The sequence below is a fragment of the Balaenoptera musculus genome, chromosome 2, assembly GCF_009873245.2.
Source record: "Balaenoptera musculus isolate JJ_BM4_2016_0621 chromosome 2, mBalMus1.pri.v3, whole genome shotgun sequence".
In the NCBI taxonomy this organism is placed as follows: Eukaryota; Metazoa; Chordata; class Mammalia; order Artiodactyla; family Balaenopteridae; genus Balaenoptera; species Balaenoptera musculus.
Window position 1 is genome coordinate 153,723,668 of NC_045786.1, and position 18,408 is coordinate 153,742,075.

Consider the following 18,408-nt stretch of genomic DNA (forward strand, 5'->3'; position numbering starts at 1 on the left):
CAAGTCCCATGAAGGTAGAAATGAGTTTAAGATTAGGAGAGGTTGGGAAAGGACTCACGAGAAGAGTCAAAGGACCAGAAGGCCATCGCCCTCTGCCAGCCTTTTTAGGGGGTTAGGGCTAACATTGAGGGACAGCAGCCAAGAACTAACCTGCTAATCCTCACCATCCGTCAATGCAAACAAAAAAGCCAGCAGCTAAGGAGACTGAAACTGCCCCACCCCCACCCCAACACTGGCACCAAGACCATTTCTGTACCTGGTTATTGATGCCTACCATGGCTTGAACCCTTAAAAAAAAAAAAAAATTAAGATTCATTTTAGAATTAGAAATAATGAGTTAAGATGCAAACAGTTTCAAGGCATTTTTGTACTTGACATTTTACACTGCAGTGTGAAACAATTCATGATAAAATGTAATGAGTCAATCACTCCAAAAAAAATAGTTTCCTCAAATCCCTCTCATTTTAACAGGGAGAATCAGCATGAAGCTAACATGAGAAATAATAAAAGGAGGGGATTAAGCAGTTGAGCTCTGACCAGGAGAACTGAATTTGATTCTCAGTCCAGTCATAAGCAGTTCTATGGCCTTAAAGAAATTATTTATCTTCATAAAGATAGTAATAGAAGCTACATCACAGCGTTGTGATGACGACTAGTGGCAAGGGAGAAACAAAAAGTGGGGGTGGGATTTAAGTTCAAGGAGAAACCAGGATCTCAGGGAGGTACTTATGCAAGATAGTGATCAAAGCTGTGAAGAGAGGGGATAACTGATAAAGCAATGTCCCTGGATTGAAAAGAGTCTGCAACACAGATGAAAGAGTTCACTCTAGAAGAAAGATTTTAACGCAGGAAGAATGGCTAGAAATATAGATAAGCCTAGGTGGATGTATTATTTTTCTATTGCAGTGTAACAAATTCCAACAAATTTCGTGGCTTAAAACAACACCCATTTATTATCTCATTGTTTTCCATAGGTCGTAAATCCTGGCAAGGTATTCTGCCTCAGGTCTCCTAATGCTAAAAGCAAGGTGTCAGCTAACCTGGGCTTTTATCTGGAGGCTTTGGGGGGAGAATGCACTTGCAAGTTCATTCATGGTGTTGGACAAATTTAGTTCTGTGGACCTAGGACGTGTTTCCTTGCTAGCTTTGGGCCAGGGGTTTTTCTGAGCTTCTGAAGACCACCCACACTCCTTGGCTGACGGACTCCTCTGTCTCTGCAGCCAGTAACACCACACTGAACCCTTCTCATGTTTTGAATCCCTCTGACTTCCCTTTCTCCCAACAGCCAGAATAATTTATCTGCTTTGAAGGACTCCTGTGATTAGATGAGGCCCATCCAGATAATCTTCTTATCTTAAAATCTACTTGCCAAGTAACATATCATAATCATAGGAGTGATAATTCATCTTATTCACAGGTTCCAGGAGTTAGGTTGACACATCTTTGGGAGGTCACTCTACATACCACACAAGAGAAGACAAAAACTGACAGAATCCAGTCTTGGCTGTAAGGGTAATGTGGGAGGGACCTGAGAATGAGGGGAGGGTGCGTAAATATAGTGGCTAATGTTTGGAACAGACAACATAGGCCCCTGGCCCTGAGTTAAGAGACTTCCATGTAGCCCTGAAGATAAAAATCGTATTTCCAAGATGGTCCTAGCACATAAAATGTCTTTGATTTCAAAGTTGGTTTAAACAGCAAGGATATTTATTTTTCTCACATGATGGGAAGACCAGAGATGGGGTAGCTCAAGAAGAGTCCTTCAAAGCTCAGGCTTTGCTACTCTACAACTCTCCATGTTTCGCCCTCAGCTTCAGTGTTCCAAATATTACATCGATTCATGACAAAAGTGACAGTCTTTGGGTGGACAGTCTCAGACTATGTTGGTCAAGTTTAGAATTTCTTTGGCAATATACATACTAAAAGCTAAGTAAGTTTTGTCTATTTTCTTTTGGTTAATGCTTGGCTAGTAGCCATAGCCCAACATTTTGTCTAGACATTGACTCCGAGTCTGAAAATGTCAGTGTCTTAACCGCCACCTCAATATCCTGGACATTCCCAGGGGCCCTCAGTTGAATAGCCTTTATCTTGAGGGAATTCAAAACAATGGACTTGGGTCTCCTTTGTCTGGCCAGAAGTACTTAAATAGGAGAACTTGAAAGGGGCCTGAAAAATCAGGCTGTTTTTACCTCATTTAAATTTCTGCTAAGTTTCCTACCTCCCTCTCTTGCTTGGACTAACTTCAGCATGGATAAACAATTTGGCTTTTCCAACCCTAAAAGACTCCAAATTATCAGACTCCGTAAATGTGGATTACAGATTGCAGATTTTCAGTCTCCCAATGCCCCCAAATCTTGCTCTCTGCTTTTAGACAGATCAGTTTCAACCTATACTTGTCTTTCCCTTCCAGGACTTTTCTGAAGGCTGCAGTAAGTACACAACAGACTCCAACATCCTGAAGTTCTTCTACTGGTCACTTAATACCATCCCCTGAAGCACAGCATCCAGGTCCCAAGGTATGACTTCCGATGGTTCAGTCAATGGCATGGCAAGGTTTTCCAATTATTCCTTCAGAAAAGTACGATTCTCCCTGTCCTCACCCCACTTCTCCACTTAATCAATCCTACATTTTAGGTTCTTTAACTTATAGCTCCTTACTCCTAGAATGCTGCTTCACATAAGCTTGAATTTCTTCTGCTGAGAGTAAGAGAAAACTCCAGTTCAAGCTGGCTTAAACTGCAAGGTAATTTATTATCATTCCAGGCAGAAGTGCTCCACAGTATGTCGAAGCTCTAGACCCAGCTCTCTGCACTGCTCTCAGCAGTGCCCTCCCTTGGAGCGAGGCTTCATTCTCAGGACCACAGCAAGATAGCTTCAGCCATTTCTGGCATCACAGCCAAATGTAACAATATTCAGAGAAGAGGAACATCTCCCTCCTAGTGTTATGTTTTTTAGGAATGAGTAAATGTTTACCAGAAGCTCCCCAACAGACTTCATAGTTCACTCTTCAGAAGAAGAATAGTTCTTGATCAGAAGAGGGCTATATGCCTAGTAACTGGCCTACACATTAATTTTTTAATGGAATGCAATGAATTGCGGTGCAGTCAGGGAGGTAACCAAGACCACTGTAGGAGCCAACTGATATCCTACGTAAGTTTTGCTAGTACCACTCAAGAGCAGGAAGAGAAAAAGTAGAGAGTTGGGTTGACTCCAGATTGAAGATCAGTAAAATGTGTGAGGTGGAAGCAAGACGTTGAAGATGCTGGTGAGCATGTCGGCGGAGTAGCTTTTCATGAAGTCCAGTCTGACAGGAAAAAACCGATTCCAGGAAACGGCTGGTCAACCAAAGGAATGTGGAAAGATCAAAATCAGATGCTAATAGCTAAAAGAGGAAAAGGGAATAAAAGAAATGTGGACAATCAGAGACTGAAATTTTAGAACTAAAGATCTGAACACAGAGAAATTACAGATGACGACAAATCTTAGCCATTGAAATTAGCTGCTGAGTGATTTGAAGGTCACTATAAAATAGGAAATTAATGAAGTATAAGGATACAGAGTTCAATGGGTTGCTGACTTGAACTTGGAAATCACCAAAGATACTGGCAAGAATTACGTGTAATGAAACAGGCTGAAGGGAAGCCAGGTGTGAAAATCCTTGGGAAATGTGGAGGCGAAATGGAGAAATAAGTAGCAGTCAGGAACAATGGGAAGGGAATGTTCTAATCAAACACTGCTTCCATAGAAGAAGAGCTGTAAGGGAAGATTATGAGAGGAGGATTGAAAATGGCTGGTGTGAACCCAAAAGAATGATACGGCCTAAAACCATGGTGATTATAGGAACAGGAACCAATTCCTCAAAGGCCTGACTGCCCAGTATATATAGTTTTTTGAATTAACTAAAAGGTAGACAAGACAAATTTTTAAAGAAAAAAAAGCTATTTTTCTGCATGTGAGGGAACGTGCAGAAAGACTACTGGACTATACTAACATATCAGTGCTCTAACCTTTCTTAAGTTGCTTATAAAAATTATACATTAAAAAAGTATGCACTTTAGCACTGATCCTTCTTACTTTTCAACCATTAAGAAATTCAAATTTTAAAAGACAGTATATATTACATATAGCTCTTTTATTTCCCTCAGCATGAAGGCAATACACAGAAGGAAAAGATGGCAATTTAAGATTCTTGAAGTCAAATACTATCAAGCAAAAAGCTCAATACATGGGCAAGCCAATTATTCTGCCAATTCAACAAGTAAAACAAGACAAAGCCAAACCAAACCTAGGGATCATTCCCATTATCCATGTTATAAAAAAAGAACATGAATTTGGAAACATTCAGAAAAGTATACATTATGATCAAAATCCAAGTTCAGATTTTTTCCTTTATCATTTTCAAAGCACATATAAAAACTAATGACTTCAAAAAGCACTTTGAAAGAAAAAGGCAAAAGTATCACAATTTATGATTAGATTATTTATATCAATAGAATTTTAGACCTTCCAATAGGCATTCATCTACATATCTCTAAAGAATATCATGATTCCCTGATATAAACATCCATGTCATTGTCTTTTTTTTTTCCCCCAACATCTTTATTGGAGTATAATTGCTCTACAATGGTGCGTTAGCTTCTGCTGTATAACAAAGTGAATCAATCAGCCATACGTATACACGTATCCCCATATCTCCTCCCTCTTGCGTCTCCCTCCCACCCTCCCTATCTCACCCCTCTAGGTGGTCACAAAGCACCGAGCTGATTTCCCTGTGCTATGCAACTGCTTCCCACCAGCCATCCATTCTACATTTGGTAGTGTACATATGTCCATGCCACTCTCTCACCTCGTCCCAGTTCACCCCTCTCCCTCTCCGTGTCCTCAAGTCCACTCTCCACATCTGCGTCTTTATTCCTGTTCTGTCCCTAGGTTCTTCAGAACCCTTTTTTTTTTTTTAGATTCCACATATATGTGTTAGCATACGATAATTGGTTTTCTCTTAAGGAAAGTATACAACCTTACCTTTCTGGGTTTTTTCTGCAATGATATGCTATTTGTTTGATATTCCATATTCTTCAGTAATGAAGCAGTTTTGTGATATGATATATATCTTATAATCTTACCAAGATTCCAAAATGTAAAAAGCAGGAAAAAATAAATAAGAGCAATTTTTAAGAGAATAAAAGCCTTTGGCCTTCTAATGAATTTTTAAGTGGCACATCTTAAAGCAGAAAATAAATTAAGCTGGAAAAAGAAAAACTGAAGTAGGCACAGAACTATTTTGAAAATGCAAAAATTGCATCTTCTGAGCATATAAAATGGCTCAACAAGGCTACTTATTAAACAATTAACTCATTCTTTAAACCATAATGTGTTTTATTTGTAAACCAGTATCATTTTTATTTTAACATACACTTCCAAATATACCCTGGAGTCATTTTTGGAAAATAATTAGTCCTAAAAAACAAAAAAGGAGTAGGCTGTATTACTACCGCCCTAAGGTGGCTCTGTGATTTTATTAAAAATTAAATACTCTTTAGAGGCATTATTCAGTAAGATACTAAAAATATACTTTTTCCAAAGTTATTTACAATGTATTTCCACATCACAGACTTACTGGACACTTGAATTTACAGTGAAATATCTGTTACCCTTTCTTCCTTGATAAACCATTGCTCTAACTGCGACATGCTGCATTAATTTTTAAGGCTTTTAAAGTGGAAATTACAATGCCTGCTGTGATAATTGTAATACTACCCTAACTGTGGCAATCACTTTAAAACTACTTCTTTGCTTATCATTAGCAATGCTAAGTGATAAAAATAATTATATCAAGAGTATTCTGGGAAATGAGTATTTAACAATTTTTAATATTCTGAAAAGCTCAATCTAGATAACTCTCAGTACCATGGATTAGGATACTGTCTGATGGCATGGACCCTTCTAAATTTCCTCTAATTAAGTAAAATCCCCAGATGGTTCTCAATCAATCAATCCCCCCAACCACTCTTCTCTCTAGCTACCTCCCTTATATCCAGGCTCATTGAACCAGTTGCCAAACCAGGCTGACAACAGAATAATCAAGGGAGAGCAATTTCCTGGGATCAAATCAATTCAGATTCAAGCCTGAAAGGCTTAGAGCTGCTTTATCTTGGGGCAACTAGTCATCCAGTAAGTGTCAGATGGGTTAAAGTGAAAAGCACTCCACAATGAGTGCAAAGTGATCACTTCCTCCATCTTTTACATGTCCAAGAAATTCATACGTAAAAACGAAAGCATCTTTTCCATGACAGCTCATCTGTCATGAAATAAGCATCTGTCACTCTTAAGTGCTGACAATTGATTTCATAAATATAATTGCCCTACATTTTGCTTTCTTTTGAAAGAAAGTCGACTTATCCAAATGACTATTCTTCTGGAACATTCAGAGTTCTTGACAAGTGACAAATGACAAAGCAGAAGTGATAAACCAAGACTAAACATGGATAAAAATCAATCATGACTTTCCTGCTTATTACCTTAGAAACATCTGGGTTTAATTCAATGCAAAGATACAGTTGAGAATCAACATAGGAGCATAAAATCCATTTAAAGTAACTGATTATACAAGAGAAAAGATGATGTGAAATGCATACACAGATCAATGAAATGCTTTTTGTTGCCATCAAAGAGGCACAAAAGCCTTAAAGAGGTTTGAGATCTGATAATACTGCTCAGTGAGATTATCAATGTCACTCACTTAACTTACAGAAGCTGCCAGAAAGTGGTCCAGTAGTAACGGCTGCATTTTAAATGCTTCTTTCTAACCAATACTTAAGTCGAAATATACAAATAAATGAGATTTTAAAATACATGCATTGGGGGAAAAGGCATGTGATATTAAGGAAGATTTTGTGATTCTCTTCCATTTGGATATTAAAGGATAATTTCAAATTAGGGAACTAAAAGCTATACTAGAGGAGGAGAGTGGATCTATTTTAAGTGTAAACTCTGAAAAGCCACAGAATGTTAAAAGATTACAAAGGCTTTAAAAAGGTTTTAAAAACTAAGTTACCTTTTACCTTGAAAGAGTCTAGACATAAAGACTCTTCTATCAAGAACACCTTGATAGGTTATATGCACAGCATAGCATTCAAGTGTTTGTTCAAAGGACAAATGAATGAATGGTTGGTCACAGCAAAAATCAGTCCTCAGGAATTTGGCTTTTGTACCTGATTATTCTTGTCTGTCAGTTGATCAATGGTTTCAGATTGTTTCTCCAGTGCTCGCTCTAACTTCTTATGCTTGAGCTTCCACTGCCTAATGGACTCCTGAGCTTTCAGCTTCAGCTCTTCTCTCCTCTCCTCTGCCTCCTGTCTCAGGGCCTCCGACTGCTGGAACTCAAGGAGGTACTGCTCGGCCTGCTTGGTTGCATCCTCAGCATGCTGAGTCAGCTTTGAGATCTGGAGGTCAGCGCGCTTATGTCTGGCGTCACATGTCTCAAAGTGATTCTGGATCTCCTTCAGTTCATCCAACATCTCTAGTTGCTGTTTCTCCCTGTTCTCCAATTCACATGTTAAATTCTAGGAAGAAAGCATGTGAGATATCAGGAACACGTTCTTGTCAAAATTAGATGCATAACATATCATCAAACAAGAATCACTAATGTCACTAAATTAGCAATCAATCTAGAAAATACAATCTTTTTCCATGTATTTTATGATCACATTAGTTGAGAATAATTTTTTATAAAAATATTTTCTTTTTTAGACTACTTCATTATCCAAAAAGGAAAAATATGTTTTTTTCCAATTGACTGTCACTAGAATAGAAGGTCTTGCTGATGAGAAAAACAATGTGCATTACTTTAGTAAGAACCTAGTGTTTTGTACAACTGAAGAAACGTCAATGTTTTAAAATTTGTCAGATATCAGAGCAATTATATGCAATCATACGCAATGCTTCACTTTTTGGCAGCACCTAAAATTTTGTTATAATAAAATAAAAATCTGTAACAAAAAATGAGCATTGATGATAGAAACATCAGTAATAGATAACACTGTATGTGAAAGTCCATTTAAAAGACTCTCAATAAAGTATTTATAGATAGGTTATTTCCAGCTAAATCAACATAATGTTGTAAGTTGATGAACTTACCTCGAGCTTACATAAATCGCTGCAGGACAGATTTTTAAATAAACTTAAATTTATGTGGAATATGTACCTAATCAAGAAAAGAACCTAAACTCTTAAAAGGTAGCTTCCCCAAACCAAAAGTGGTCAATAATACATTTGGAACTTACACTTAATCATCATGATTCATACATATTTTTAATCTGAGAAGAATGGGCAAAGATGGATTGTTAACTTCAAAAGTGAGAGGACATTATATAACATTCCATACAAATAAAAGAATGATATAATCATTAACATTAAGCCACTCTTGTAAAACTCTGGAAGGGAGAGACAAGTTCAAATACAAGTGCTTCCAATGTATCCCATAAGCTGTCCCTCCTGAGCCTTAGTTTCCAAATACCTGTGGTTACAACGGTAACATGAAAATGTCATGTGTCCAAGTAAGATTGGGTTCAGAAGGCTAAGATGACGCTGCAAGCTGGACAAACAATAAATATCATCTACACTGTCCTGAAGCACCTACAAACAGAGACTGGAAACATTTAAAAACCTCCTATGACTCTAACAGCAGAATGTTCAGTTCCAGATTCATCATCCCTGAACTGTGGCTCAAATAAAGTTAAATTTCTCTCATGATTAAAGTCATGGTGTGACATTATGGCAATAACATAAAAATAATGCCTCGAAAACAAGAGGTTTGCATTTGCTCAGTTTGCTAAATTCAATGCAGCCTGGAAGAGATGAGTCACTCCTTTATCCACCCAAACAAAATAGTAAATTGAGAACTGTGCACTTGTTTGTGTGGAAAATTCTAAAATGAGATCAGAAAACCCTAGTGATGGTGGTTTACCCCTTTGCCCTTAGCTAAAAATTTTACCACTATGCCAGAAATCAGCTTTATTAACAAGCAGTATTCAAGTGGTTTCCAGATCAACAGAGAGACACTATTTTCTTCCCCACAACAAAGATTTGGGAGAGTGGTTACACTTCCTATGTGTTAGGCAGATAATTTACAGAAAGGTTAATAAGATCTGGCTTCAACACCAAAGTAGATAATAATCTAACTGCAGAGATATTCAGACTATCAGCTAAATTACAAGAGTGGATAGTACAAGGTGATGACGGACAGCTACTTGAACGGGTCTATATTCTACAGTGTGGCTGGGGAGGGTCTCTCTTAGGAGGTGACATATGAGCTGAGATCTAAATGAGAAGGAGTTGGCAATAATAACAACAACAACTACTACTACTACTAAAGTTTATTAAGCAGTTAAGTTGTGCAAGGGATAGTGCAAATGCTTTATATGAATTACCTCATTCAATGCCACCAGAAAACTAAAGTAAGGCACTCTTATTATCTTGGTTTTACTGAAAGGTAACCAACACTTGGAACTTGCCCAAGTTCACATACCTAACAAGTGAGGGCACAGGATTCAGACGCAGATAGTCTGACTCCAGAGCGCATGTTTTCAACTCTTTACTAAGCTTTCAGATTCCCATAGGACCCTAACTCCATGCCTCTTTGGTCACCCACTCCTATAGTCCTATCCTAGGGTTTTTTTCAGAACTGTCACCTTTGAAGCAAAAGGTATGTCCAACCCCACCCCTCCCCATTATCTCCCCCTCAGGCCTCTGGCTTTATCTACCAATCTTCCCAGTTCCCTTTTCTTCTCCTTTTCTTCTGATACATCTGTTCCTCATTGTCAAGAGGATGACCATTCCCTTGATATTCCTTTTGCTGCTTTTAAATTCCAGGCTCTTTAACCTAATTTTCTTAATTTCACTTTAGCCACTCTCTGGCTCACATCTCAAACTCCTTTTAAAAACTGTTCATCTACTGAACTTGAACAGCAAAACCACCAACTCTGGAGGAACTACAAAAATCTTCTATTTCCTGTATCAGGTTACTCAGTCCTCCAAGGAAAATCACACATGAGTATCAGGTGATGTGATGGGACATTGAAAGCCATCCTCGGTGCCCAGAAATTCTTCTGCAGGCCCCCACCCAGTCCACTGTACTATCTCTGAACCTACCAGCTTTTTACTCACTGTAGGATATAACATAGCTCCCCTGTGAGAAATAAAATTGAGGCTATTAGGCAGGACACCCCCCAAGTTTCCTACATGTACCATCCTGAACCTTACCAATGGTTAGTCTCTCCTCCTCTCTAGGCTCTGAGGAAAAGGGATCTTTTAGAGAAACTAGCCTACCTTTGCTATTTCCTTCCACATCCATCAAGGGAGTCACTATACCAATTATGTCCTCTCCTTCATGTACTGAACCTCTCTTTCCCTACTGGATCATTCTTCTCTACTTCTCCCACCTTAAAAAACACAGTAATGTTTTTTGTTGTTTTTTTTTTAACGAAACAAACAAAAAAAAACCTTTATCAATCTGACATGATCTTCTAACCAGCACCCTGTACTCTTCCCTTCCTGTTAAACTCCTGCAAAGAGCAATCCACACTTGATGCCCCACAATCTTATTTCCAATTCACCTCTCGATTCACTGGTACTGGTTTCCATCCTGATACACAATTAAAATAACTCTCATCAATATCCCCAAAGATAACCTACAGCCAAATACAATGGACTCTATAAATCTTTCCTAATATCCTTGTTGAATGTGGCACTGCCAATTACTTCTTCTCATTCCTGATCTCTCTTCTTTCCTGACTTTCATAATATACTCTTCACTAGTTCTCCTTTTTCTTCCTGTTTTTTCATAGTCTCCTTCCCTGGGTCTCTTCAAATATTTGGCTTTTTGTCAAATAGAGATAACTGTGTAGGGTTTTAAATACAGATAACTGTATAGGGTTCTAGTATTAAGCATCATTCCATCTAGACAATGCCTTTGGTGGTAAGTATATAGGTAAACAGAGATACAAGTGATTCCTAATTCAGAGCCAGGCTGATCTTCTCAACTCCAAACCTTTAAATATCTAATTACATAATGACTTTCTACACTTGGTAATCCCACAGGCATCTTAATTTTAGCACGTCAAAAAAGTGAATTTATTGGATGCCCAACTCCTAACAAAAAAATAGTCCTTTAAAAATAGCAGTAAAGGTTCTCTGCTGAGGAAGGATAAAAATGGAGGTGGACTTGTGTATTTAAATACAGTGAGAAAGTTGGAAATAACTGCTGTAGGAAAAGAGAAAATCAACAAGAGATAAATGTTTAAAAGCTGACAAACATAAATGAGGTTACAGTCTCAAATTTCTAATGGACCCAAGAGTATACAAAATTCTTCGAATTTCTCCAGCATTTCTTTTAAATCCAGAAGTAAAATAAGTTCAGCATTATTTATCCTTCTGTAATCACAGAGCATAAGAATAGGCACAGGATTAATATATGCAAGCCCAGAGCTTAACAACATAATAGGAAGATCCTATTCAGTCACTGTTTTGACATTCTCTTTAATCCATCTTCCTCAAAAAACCAATCAGAATAATCTCATTGTAATAAACATTTCTCCCCCATCAATCAAAAGATTATGCTATAGAACCCTCATAACAATTCCTCCACTAAACACACATACTCATACATACATACATACGCATCACACACATATACACAGAGAGAGCACATGAAGCATACAAACACATCATTAATGCATGGATAAATGCTTTCAAGGTAGGCACGTATAGTAAATATTAGTATCCTCCTCTGTACTACATGAAATGTTAAATGGAAGGCAATTTTCTTATTTATTCCATTATGATGATTTTCAATGCCAACATTACTGTCATACATTCCTGGAAGCATCTTCTACCCTGAAGAACTTTTTATATTTAAATTGTGTGAAATTATCTCAGCTACTAAAGCTGGTTAAATTTCATATCACTTAATTAAGCCCATTATTTATTTCTCACTATGTAAGTAACCATCAAAGATAAGAACAATCCAAAAACACAGAAACACACTTTTTACCAAGAATTCCTTCCAGTTGGAGGGGAGGAAAAAACTTTAGAATCCTAAAGGGAACCTTTTTAGTTTCTGTGGCTGGGCCTGAGAATTAAACTAACATAAGATAGATTAACAGGAGAAAAGAACATGAATTTTATTTAATACTTTTATGTATACCTAGGTGCCTTCACAGGAAAAAAGAAGAGGCAAAGAAGTGGTTGGGACTGAGAGCTTATGTACCTTTTTAACAAAGAATTTATGGAGAGATGACAAGACAAAGGAAAAGGGATTTAATAGTGGGAAAGTGACTAGGAAATATATGGGGGAATGAAAGATAAGGGTTATTTTAGGTTTGTTTGTACAGATCCATTTTGGCATCAACTCCCAGTCTTCAATGATGACAATGTTCTTCTCTTCCTGGTACAGGGAGGACACCTTCCTCATGGGAAATACTGACCTACTTTTAGGTAGAAACAGGAAGTCAGAGAGCCCTTCCTGCATCTACTGGTTCTCAAGGGCCCTTGGCTGAAAATACTCAATATGCCAAAGTGGCATATTTTCAGGTGGCATGTTCTGATTCCCTTCACAGTACATTACCAAAAGATTTATAAAAGCTCCAACTTACTAAAACTTCATACATTTGAACAGATTTCTTTTCTCTTTCCTTCTTCAGGTGGGAAAATATATTAATGGGTAGTTGTATTGAGGGTCTCAGGTTTGGTGATAGCTAGGATTCACAGAACTAGAAGCATATTGAAGCATATAGTTGTACACATGGTAAGATTTATTAGAGTGAAAAGATACAAGGCAATATCAGCAAAGGGTAAAGGACATGCAGTGAAGACCAGTGGAAACCAGGTGCAAGCTTCCAAGAGTCTTCTCCCTCCCAGTGGAAACACACAAGATATGCTCAATTCTTCCAGCAGTGAATTCTGACAACAGGTGTGAAGTGTTGTCTACCAGGGAAGCTCATCAGAGACTCAGTGCCCATAGTTTTAATTAGGGGCTAGTCACTTAGGCACTGTCTGCCCAGTATGTACCAAAATTCCAGACTCCCAGAAGGAAAGCAGGTCTTCAGCATAAACCACATTTTGTTTGTACAAAAGGTCCAGTCACAGTGAGCTACCCTTATCATTTAGGGAAGGTTTCATATCAGTGTAGAGAAATGATTATCACTCAAGTTCCTAGATGCCAGACAAGGGCCTACCTTGCAAGCAGGCCCTCCTGAGGAAAGCTGTCTCAGGCCTATTAAGTTAACTCTTCTCTTCCCAGTAGTAAAATGGACAAAGAACAGACAGAAATGAAAATCGATAATAACGGCCTAAATAAGTTCTTAATTAAAAAACAATTAACTATAAATAATACCTGTAAAACAATGCATTTAGAATTTGATAGAAAAGAACTCTCTCCCTTTAAACTTGGTTGGCTTTGGCTGCCATTGGCTCCCTTTTTAATAGCTGCAGTGGTTGTATTCAAATTCTAAGAAAATTACAGATGGCCTACTCATATGAATAAGGCATTAAAACACAAATAGGAAAAAAAAAAGAGAGAGAGAGATATTCTATTAAAAAAATAATGTGGATAGGACCCACCATAAATTCTAGCGTTAACGGATCACACATCTAAGGTCATAATTTTACATATTTTGATTACAAGGGATATTTATCAAGTTGAAATTACAAAAGTGGAAAAATTGGATAAGGTAGGAGAATAATGGAGCAAGTTTACAGAATAAAGAAATCAGCTCTGTCTAGCATACAAAAATCTTTCCACCCACCTTCTTCCCATTTCTCATATTCATGAAGAAGAATTGCTAAGCCTACATTTAAAACATTTTCCATGAGGAATTAATTAAGGGACAAAAAGTAGACTATGGTGTAAGTGGCAACAATGATTATTTGTTCAACAATGTAACTAAAATACAACAAAATACAATTTCTCCTCTACTCTTAATTGACAGTCAACACACACAAAAGATTAGGCACCTTAGTGAACATTTAAAAGTGAAAACCTGAAAGAAGATGTGGCACATATATACAATGGAATATTACTCAGCCATAAAAAGAAACGAAATTGAGTTACCTGTAGTGAGGTGGATGGACCTAGAGTCTGTCATACAGGGTGAGGTCAGAAAGAGAAAAACAAATACCATATGCTAACACATATATATGGAATCTAAGGGGAAAAAAAATGGTCATGAAGAACCTAGGGGCAGGATGGGAATAAAGATGCAGACCTACTAGAGAATGGACTTGAGGACACGGGGAGGGGGAAGGGTAAGCTGGGACAAAGTGAGAGAGTGGCATGGACATACATACACTACCAAATGTAAAATAGATAGCTAGTGGGAAGCAGCCGCATAGCAGAGGGAGATCAGCTTGGTGCTTTGTGACCACCTAGAGGGGTGGGATAGGGAGGGTGGGAGGGAGGGAGACGCAAGAGGGAAGAGATATAGGGATATATGTATATGTATAGCTGATTCACTTTGTTATAAAGCAGAAACTAACACACCATTGTAAGGCAATTATACTCCAATAAAGATATTAAAAAAATAAAATAAAAGTGAAAACCTGGCCCCAAATAAGCCAGGGTACAGTGAATGGCCTTTATTTTAAATAAACATTTCCGTATACAGTATTATGTACTTCATGTGGAAACTTGTAATGGTAATGAGAAAACAGCTAGACTTAAAAGACTCAAAAGTAACACCTATAGGGAGATGGTGGCACACCATGGAAAGAGCATGGCTTGAGTTCAAATCCCAGCTCTGCCAGTCTATGACCTTAGAAGAACTGCTTACTGTCTGTGAACCACAGTAACAAGTGAATTTATAAAATGGACTCAGTAACATTTACACCACAGAAGAATGATGACCTACATGAGGTCACTTAGATAAAACAGCTGGAAGAGTGACTGGCACATTTCAGGAACTCAACAATGATAGCTTGTTATAACTAACTGGAAACAATGTTAGAATTAAAGAAGCAATCCAATGCCTACATTTTAGAGATAAGGAAACTGAAGGCAGCAGAAGATAAAGTGATCAATCCCAGACAAGGGAGATAGTTTTCAGCCACAGGTCCCTAATATTCAAACCAATATTGATCCCACATCACTATATTACTGACTTGGATACTAGCCAACCTTTTTAATAATTAAATAAGTTGCCATGTTCCTTCCTGAGACAGAAGGAAATCCTGAATAGGAATTATACAATCTCTGATGCATAGAAGTTTCTAGAAATTTTTCTGAAACAGACAGAAAAACCACAGGATAAGGTTGACTTGGGTTAAAACAAAACCAGAAAAGTACTGTATGAGAAATACTGATTGGGGCAAATATGACCAAGCAGGAGGGAAGCAATATCAATGGTAACTACTAGAAACAGGATTTAAGTTTGTAAATTTAAGAGAAACTATTCTGATCAGCAAGACCTCATAAAGGAGGAGACAAAATAAGGACACATTGGGCAAACTAAAGTGTAAAGAAGAGAAAAGACTGGATCACTGATGGAAAGGAGATGAGCATCCATGACCAATGATAGCATGGGCAAGAGCCGCAGAGTGGGCAGGCCATCTGAGGCTGCTCATGAAGAGTAATAGCTCAAGAGGGCTAAAAAAGACTGGAAGATAAGTTGAGAAATCAGGTTGCGGGGACGCCAAAATCCAGTTTAAGCTTTCAACAGTTTTGAGCAAGGGTGTAACAGGATCAGACATGTGCTTGAGAAAGATTAATCACCAAAGGACATTATCCTAACACTAGGATAGTAAAATATTATAGCAACGTTAAAAATCATTGAAGATCCTCCTTTTAAAGCAGGAAAGGACTTTGAGGACCAATTCTTCTCTCATCTAAGTTCAATTTCAGCAATCAAATTTAATGGAGCTGGTTTATAACAGACAAGAAGGAACAGTGGCATTTAAGAGACAAGAAAAAAAAAAACCACTATTGACACTTGTCAGTCTTCCTAAAGAAAATACAGATATGTTTCCATTCAGTCCAATAAACACTTATCGCATTCAGCAACAACCAAGCTGCCAAGACACAAAGCTGAATAAGACAGTATGGTTCTATGTTCTACTCCTCTGGAGAACCATACAGCCTAGTTGGGGAAACAGACATGTAAGTTATTTTGAATAAATGTGATAAATATGAGCAATTCTTTCTTCTCTATTTCAAATTTTGCCTCTTCCCCATTTATGCTACCAAATCTATACTTACGTTTTATTCTTCAGTGTCTTTATCTGATTATGTAATGTTTTCTAACAATAATTATTTGTCCAAAGAAAAGAGCCCCGAACAACATTAGGGAGTGACAAAGGGAACAAAAAGAAGATAATTCAACGGTTGCTGCTGAAAGTAATAAACAGAGAGTGAGAAAGAGAGGGAAGGATGGGGGAGAGACAGAAACAGAGATAGAGACAATGAATGCTCATGCCAGCCAATCCCAGAACTCAAACAACCAACATCACTAAGGCAAGAGCATGCCTAGCACTCCTGCCCTGTTTCCCTCTGATGCCTTCTTTCAAGATGGACATGCCCTTAACATTGGTGTTGGTAGGGGAAACAGGATTGAAAGGAGTATGGGGAAGAGGAAAAAGATTAACAAGAAAATCTGATCAATAAGACACCTTTCCCAAATATTCACAAATAATGCCTTCTGTAAGAATTCAAATAATTTGATTCTGTAATGTTTGGAAAAAATACCAAAATAGGGGCAAGCCAAATGGAAATACAATCATTTGTAAAGACTCTATTTACTAATGAAAAATACAATAATTGTACCTATACATACACACTTTTTAGTGTACTAAACACACGCACTGTAAAATTATGTGGTGTTTGTATTATACTCACTTTACCAAAAATAAAGAATATTTTAAAATTTTAATTATTATAGAGATTAAGAATTTTTACATCTTGGCATCAATGACAACTTCATTTTTTTTTTCCAATTATTTATTTATTTATTTTATCCTTTTTTTTTGGCTGTGTTGGGTCCTCGCCTCTGTGAGAGGGCTTCCTCCAGCTGCGGCAAGCGGGGGCCACTCCTCATCGCAGTGCGCGGGCCTCACCATCGCGGCCTCTCCTGCTGCGGAGCACAGGCTCCAGACGCGCAGGCTCAGTAGTTGTGGCTCACGGGCCCAGTTGCTCCGCGGCATGTGGGATCCTCCCAGACCAGGGCTCGAACCCGTGTCCCCTGCACTAGCAGGCAGACTCTCAACCACTGCGCCACCAGGGAAGCCCGACAACTTCATTTTAAGCATAAAATATTTTGGTTTAAAAACCCTTGGTTGGAAACACAACTCTTAATTACAATATTTACCATTTAAAAACACACAAACCACAATAGAATAATCTGTTTTACAATACAGTTTCTAGAAACCCAACAGAGTAAAAGTAGTAACTGTTTGAATGTATCAAAATGATACACCGAAACAAAAATGATATTTAAAGCATAAAGCTCAGTTCATTACAAGAAAAAAAAGAGTGACATTAAAGCTAATAAATAGCAAGCCTCAAGTAGAATACCATTTGAAATAGAATTCAGTTAATCATCTTTAACACTATGTGAACAATGTATTTGTTCAGTAATTCCAGCCCAAAATATGAATTCCTTAAAGCAGGGACAAGATGAAAATGAGGACTGAAGAAAACAGTAACATTATATCCAAAATGAGATGCGAAGAGCCCAGTGAGGAAGATGATTAACTCAAGTAACAGGAAAAAATATTAAAATTTTATATTTTTTGTTACTATTGAAATTAAACTCTTTTCCAGCATGTTGGAACATTTTCATTTTCATGTGACCAGTTAATTGCATTCATAGATGATTTAGTTTCAACTAAAATGGACAGGAAGCTTTAAAAAAAAAAAAAACTGTAAAGAAACTACAGGTTGAATATAACATTACTAATGCATGGATATGTGTTTGTAAATGTGATATTAGGTCTCACATGAATTCAACCAGCGTTTGCTGAGTACCACAAGGTTAGGCTCAAAAGCTATGAAAAAGACAAGGCAAGGTCATGTTTCTCAACAGAAAGAAAAACCTGATTACTGCACTGTTGTGTATGACCCTATAGTAGTCAGCCTCTAGCCCCACTTCCTAATATACTCTCCTATTCCACGGAGGCTACAAAACCAAATGCTCAGCACTCCCTAGAGCTAGGTTCCAGGGGCAAATTAGATGCAATGCAGAGAGATTTAGAATGTGGAAGAGAGGCAGGGACCATATACTTGCTAATTTGTCTTTTTACTTCTTGCCAGCAAGGTCATAAAAGATAAATTTTATTCTGTTCTGTAGTGAATCTCCCCCTTTGTGCTATCCATCCTTTCTTGGAAGCCTAGGCAGGGCCACATCTGCCATCATTATAAACAAC

The 18,408-nt window shown here is 37.7% G+C and overlaps 1 protein-coding gene across 2 annotated transcripts in view; it reads right to left on the reverse strand.

The window, feature by feature from the left end:
- The window catches only part of CEP128 (centrosomal protein 128), a 435,146-nt gene that overhangs the window by 269,933 nt on the left and 146,805 nt on the right, over window positions 1–18,408 (reverse strand). For both annotated transcript variants that reach the window (XM_036844970.1, XM_036844969.1), the window contains one exon: window positions 7,212–7,562. In XM_036844970.1, the coding sequence (XP_036700865.1) occupies window positions 7,212–7,562 (351 nt within the window). The remainder of the gene's footprint in view (window positions 1–7,211; window positions 7,563–18,408) is intronic.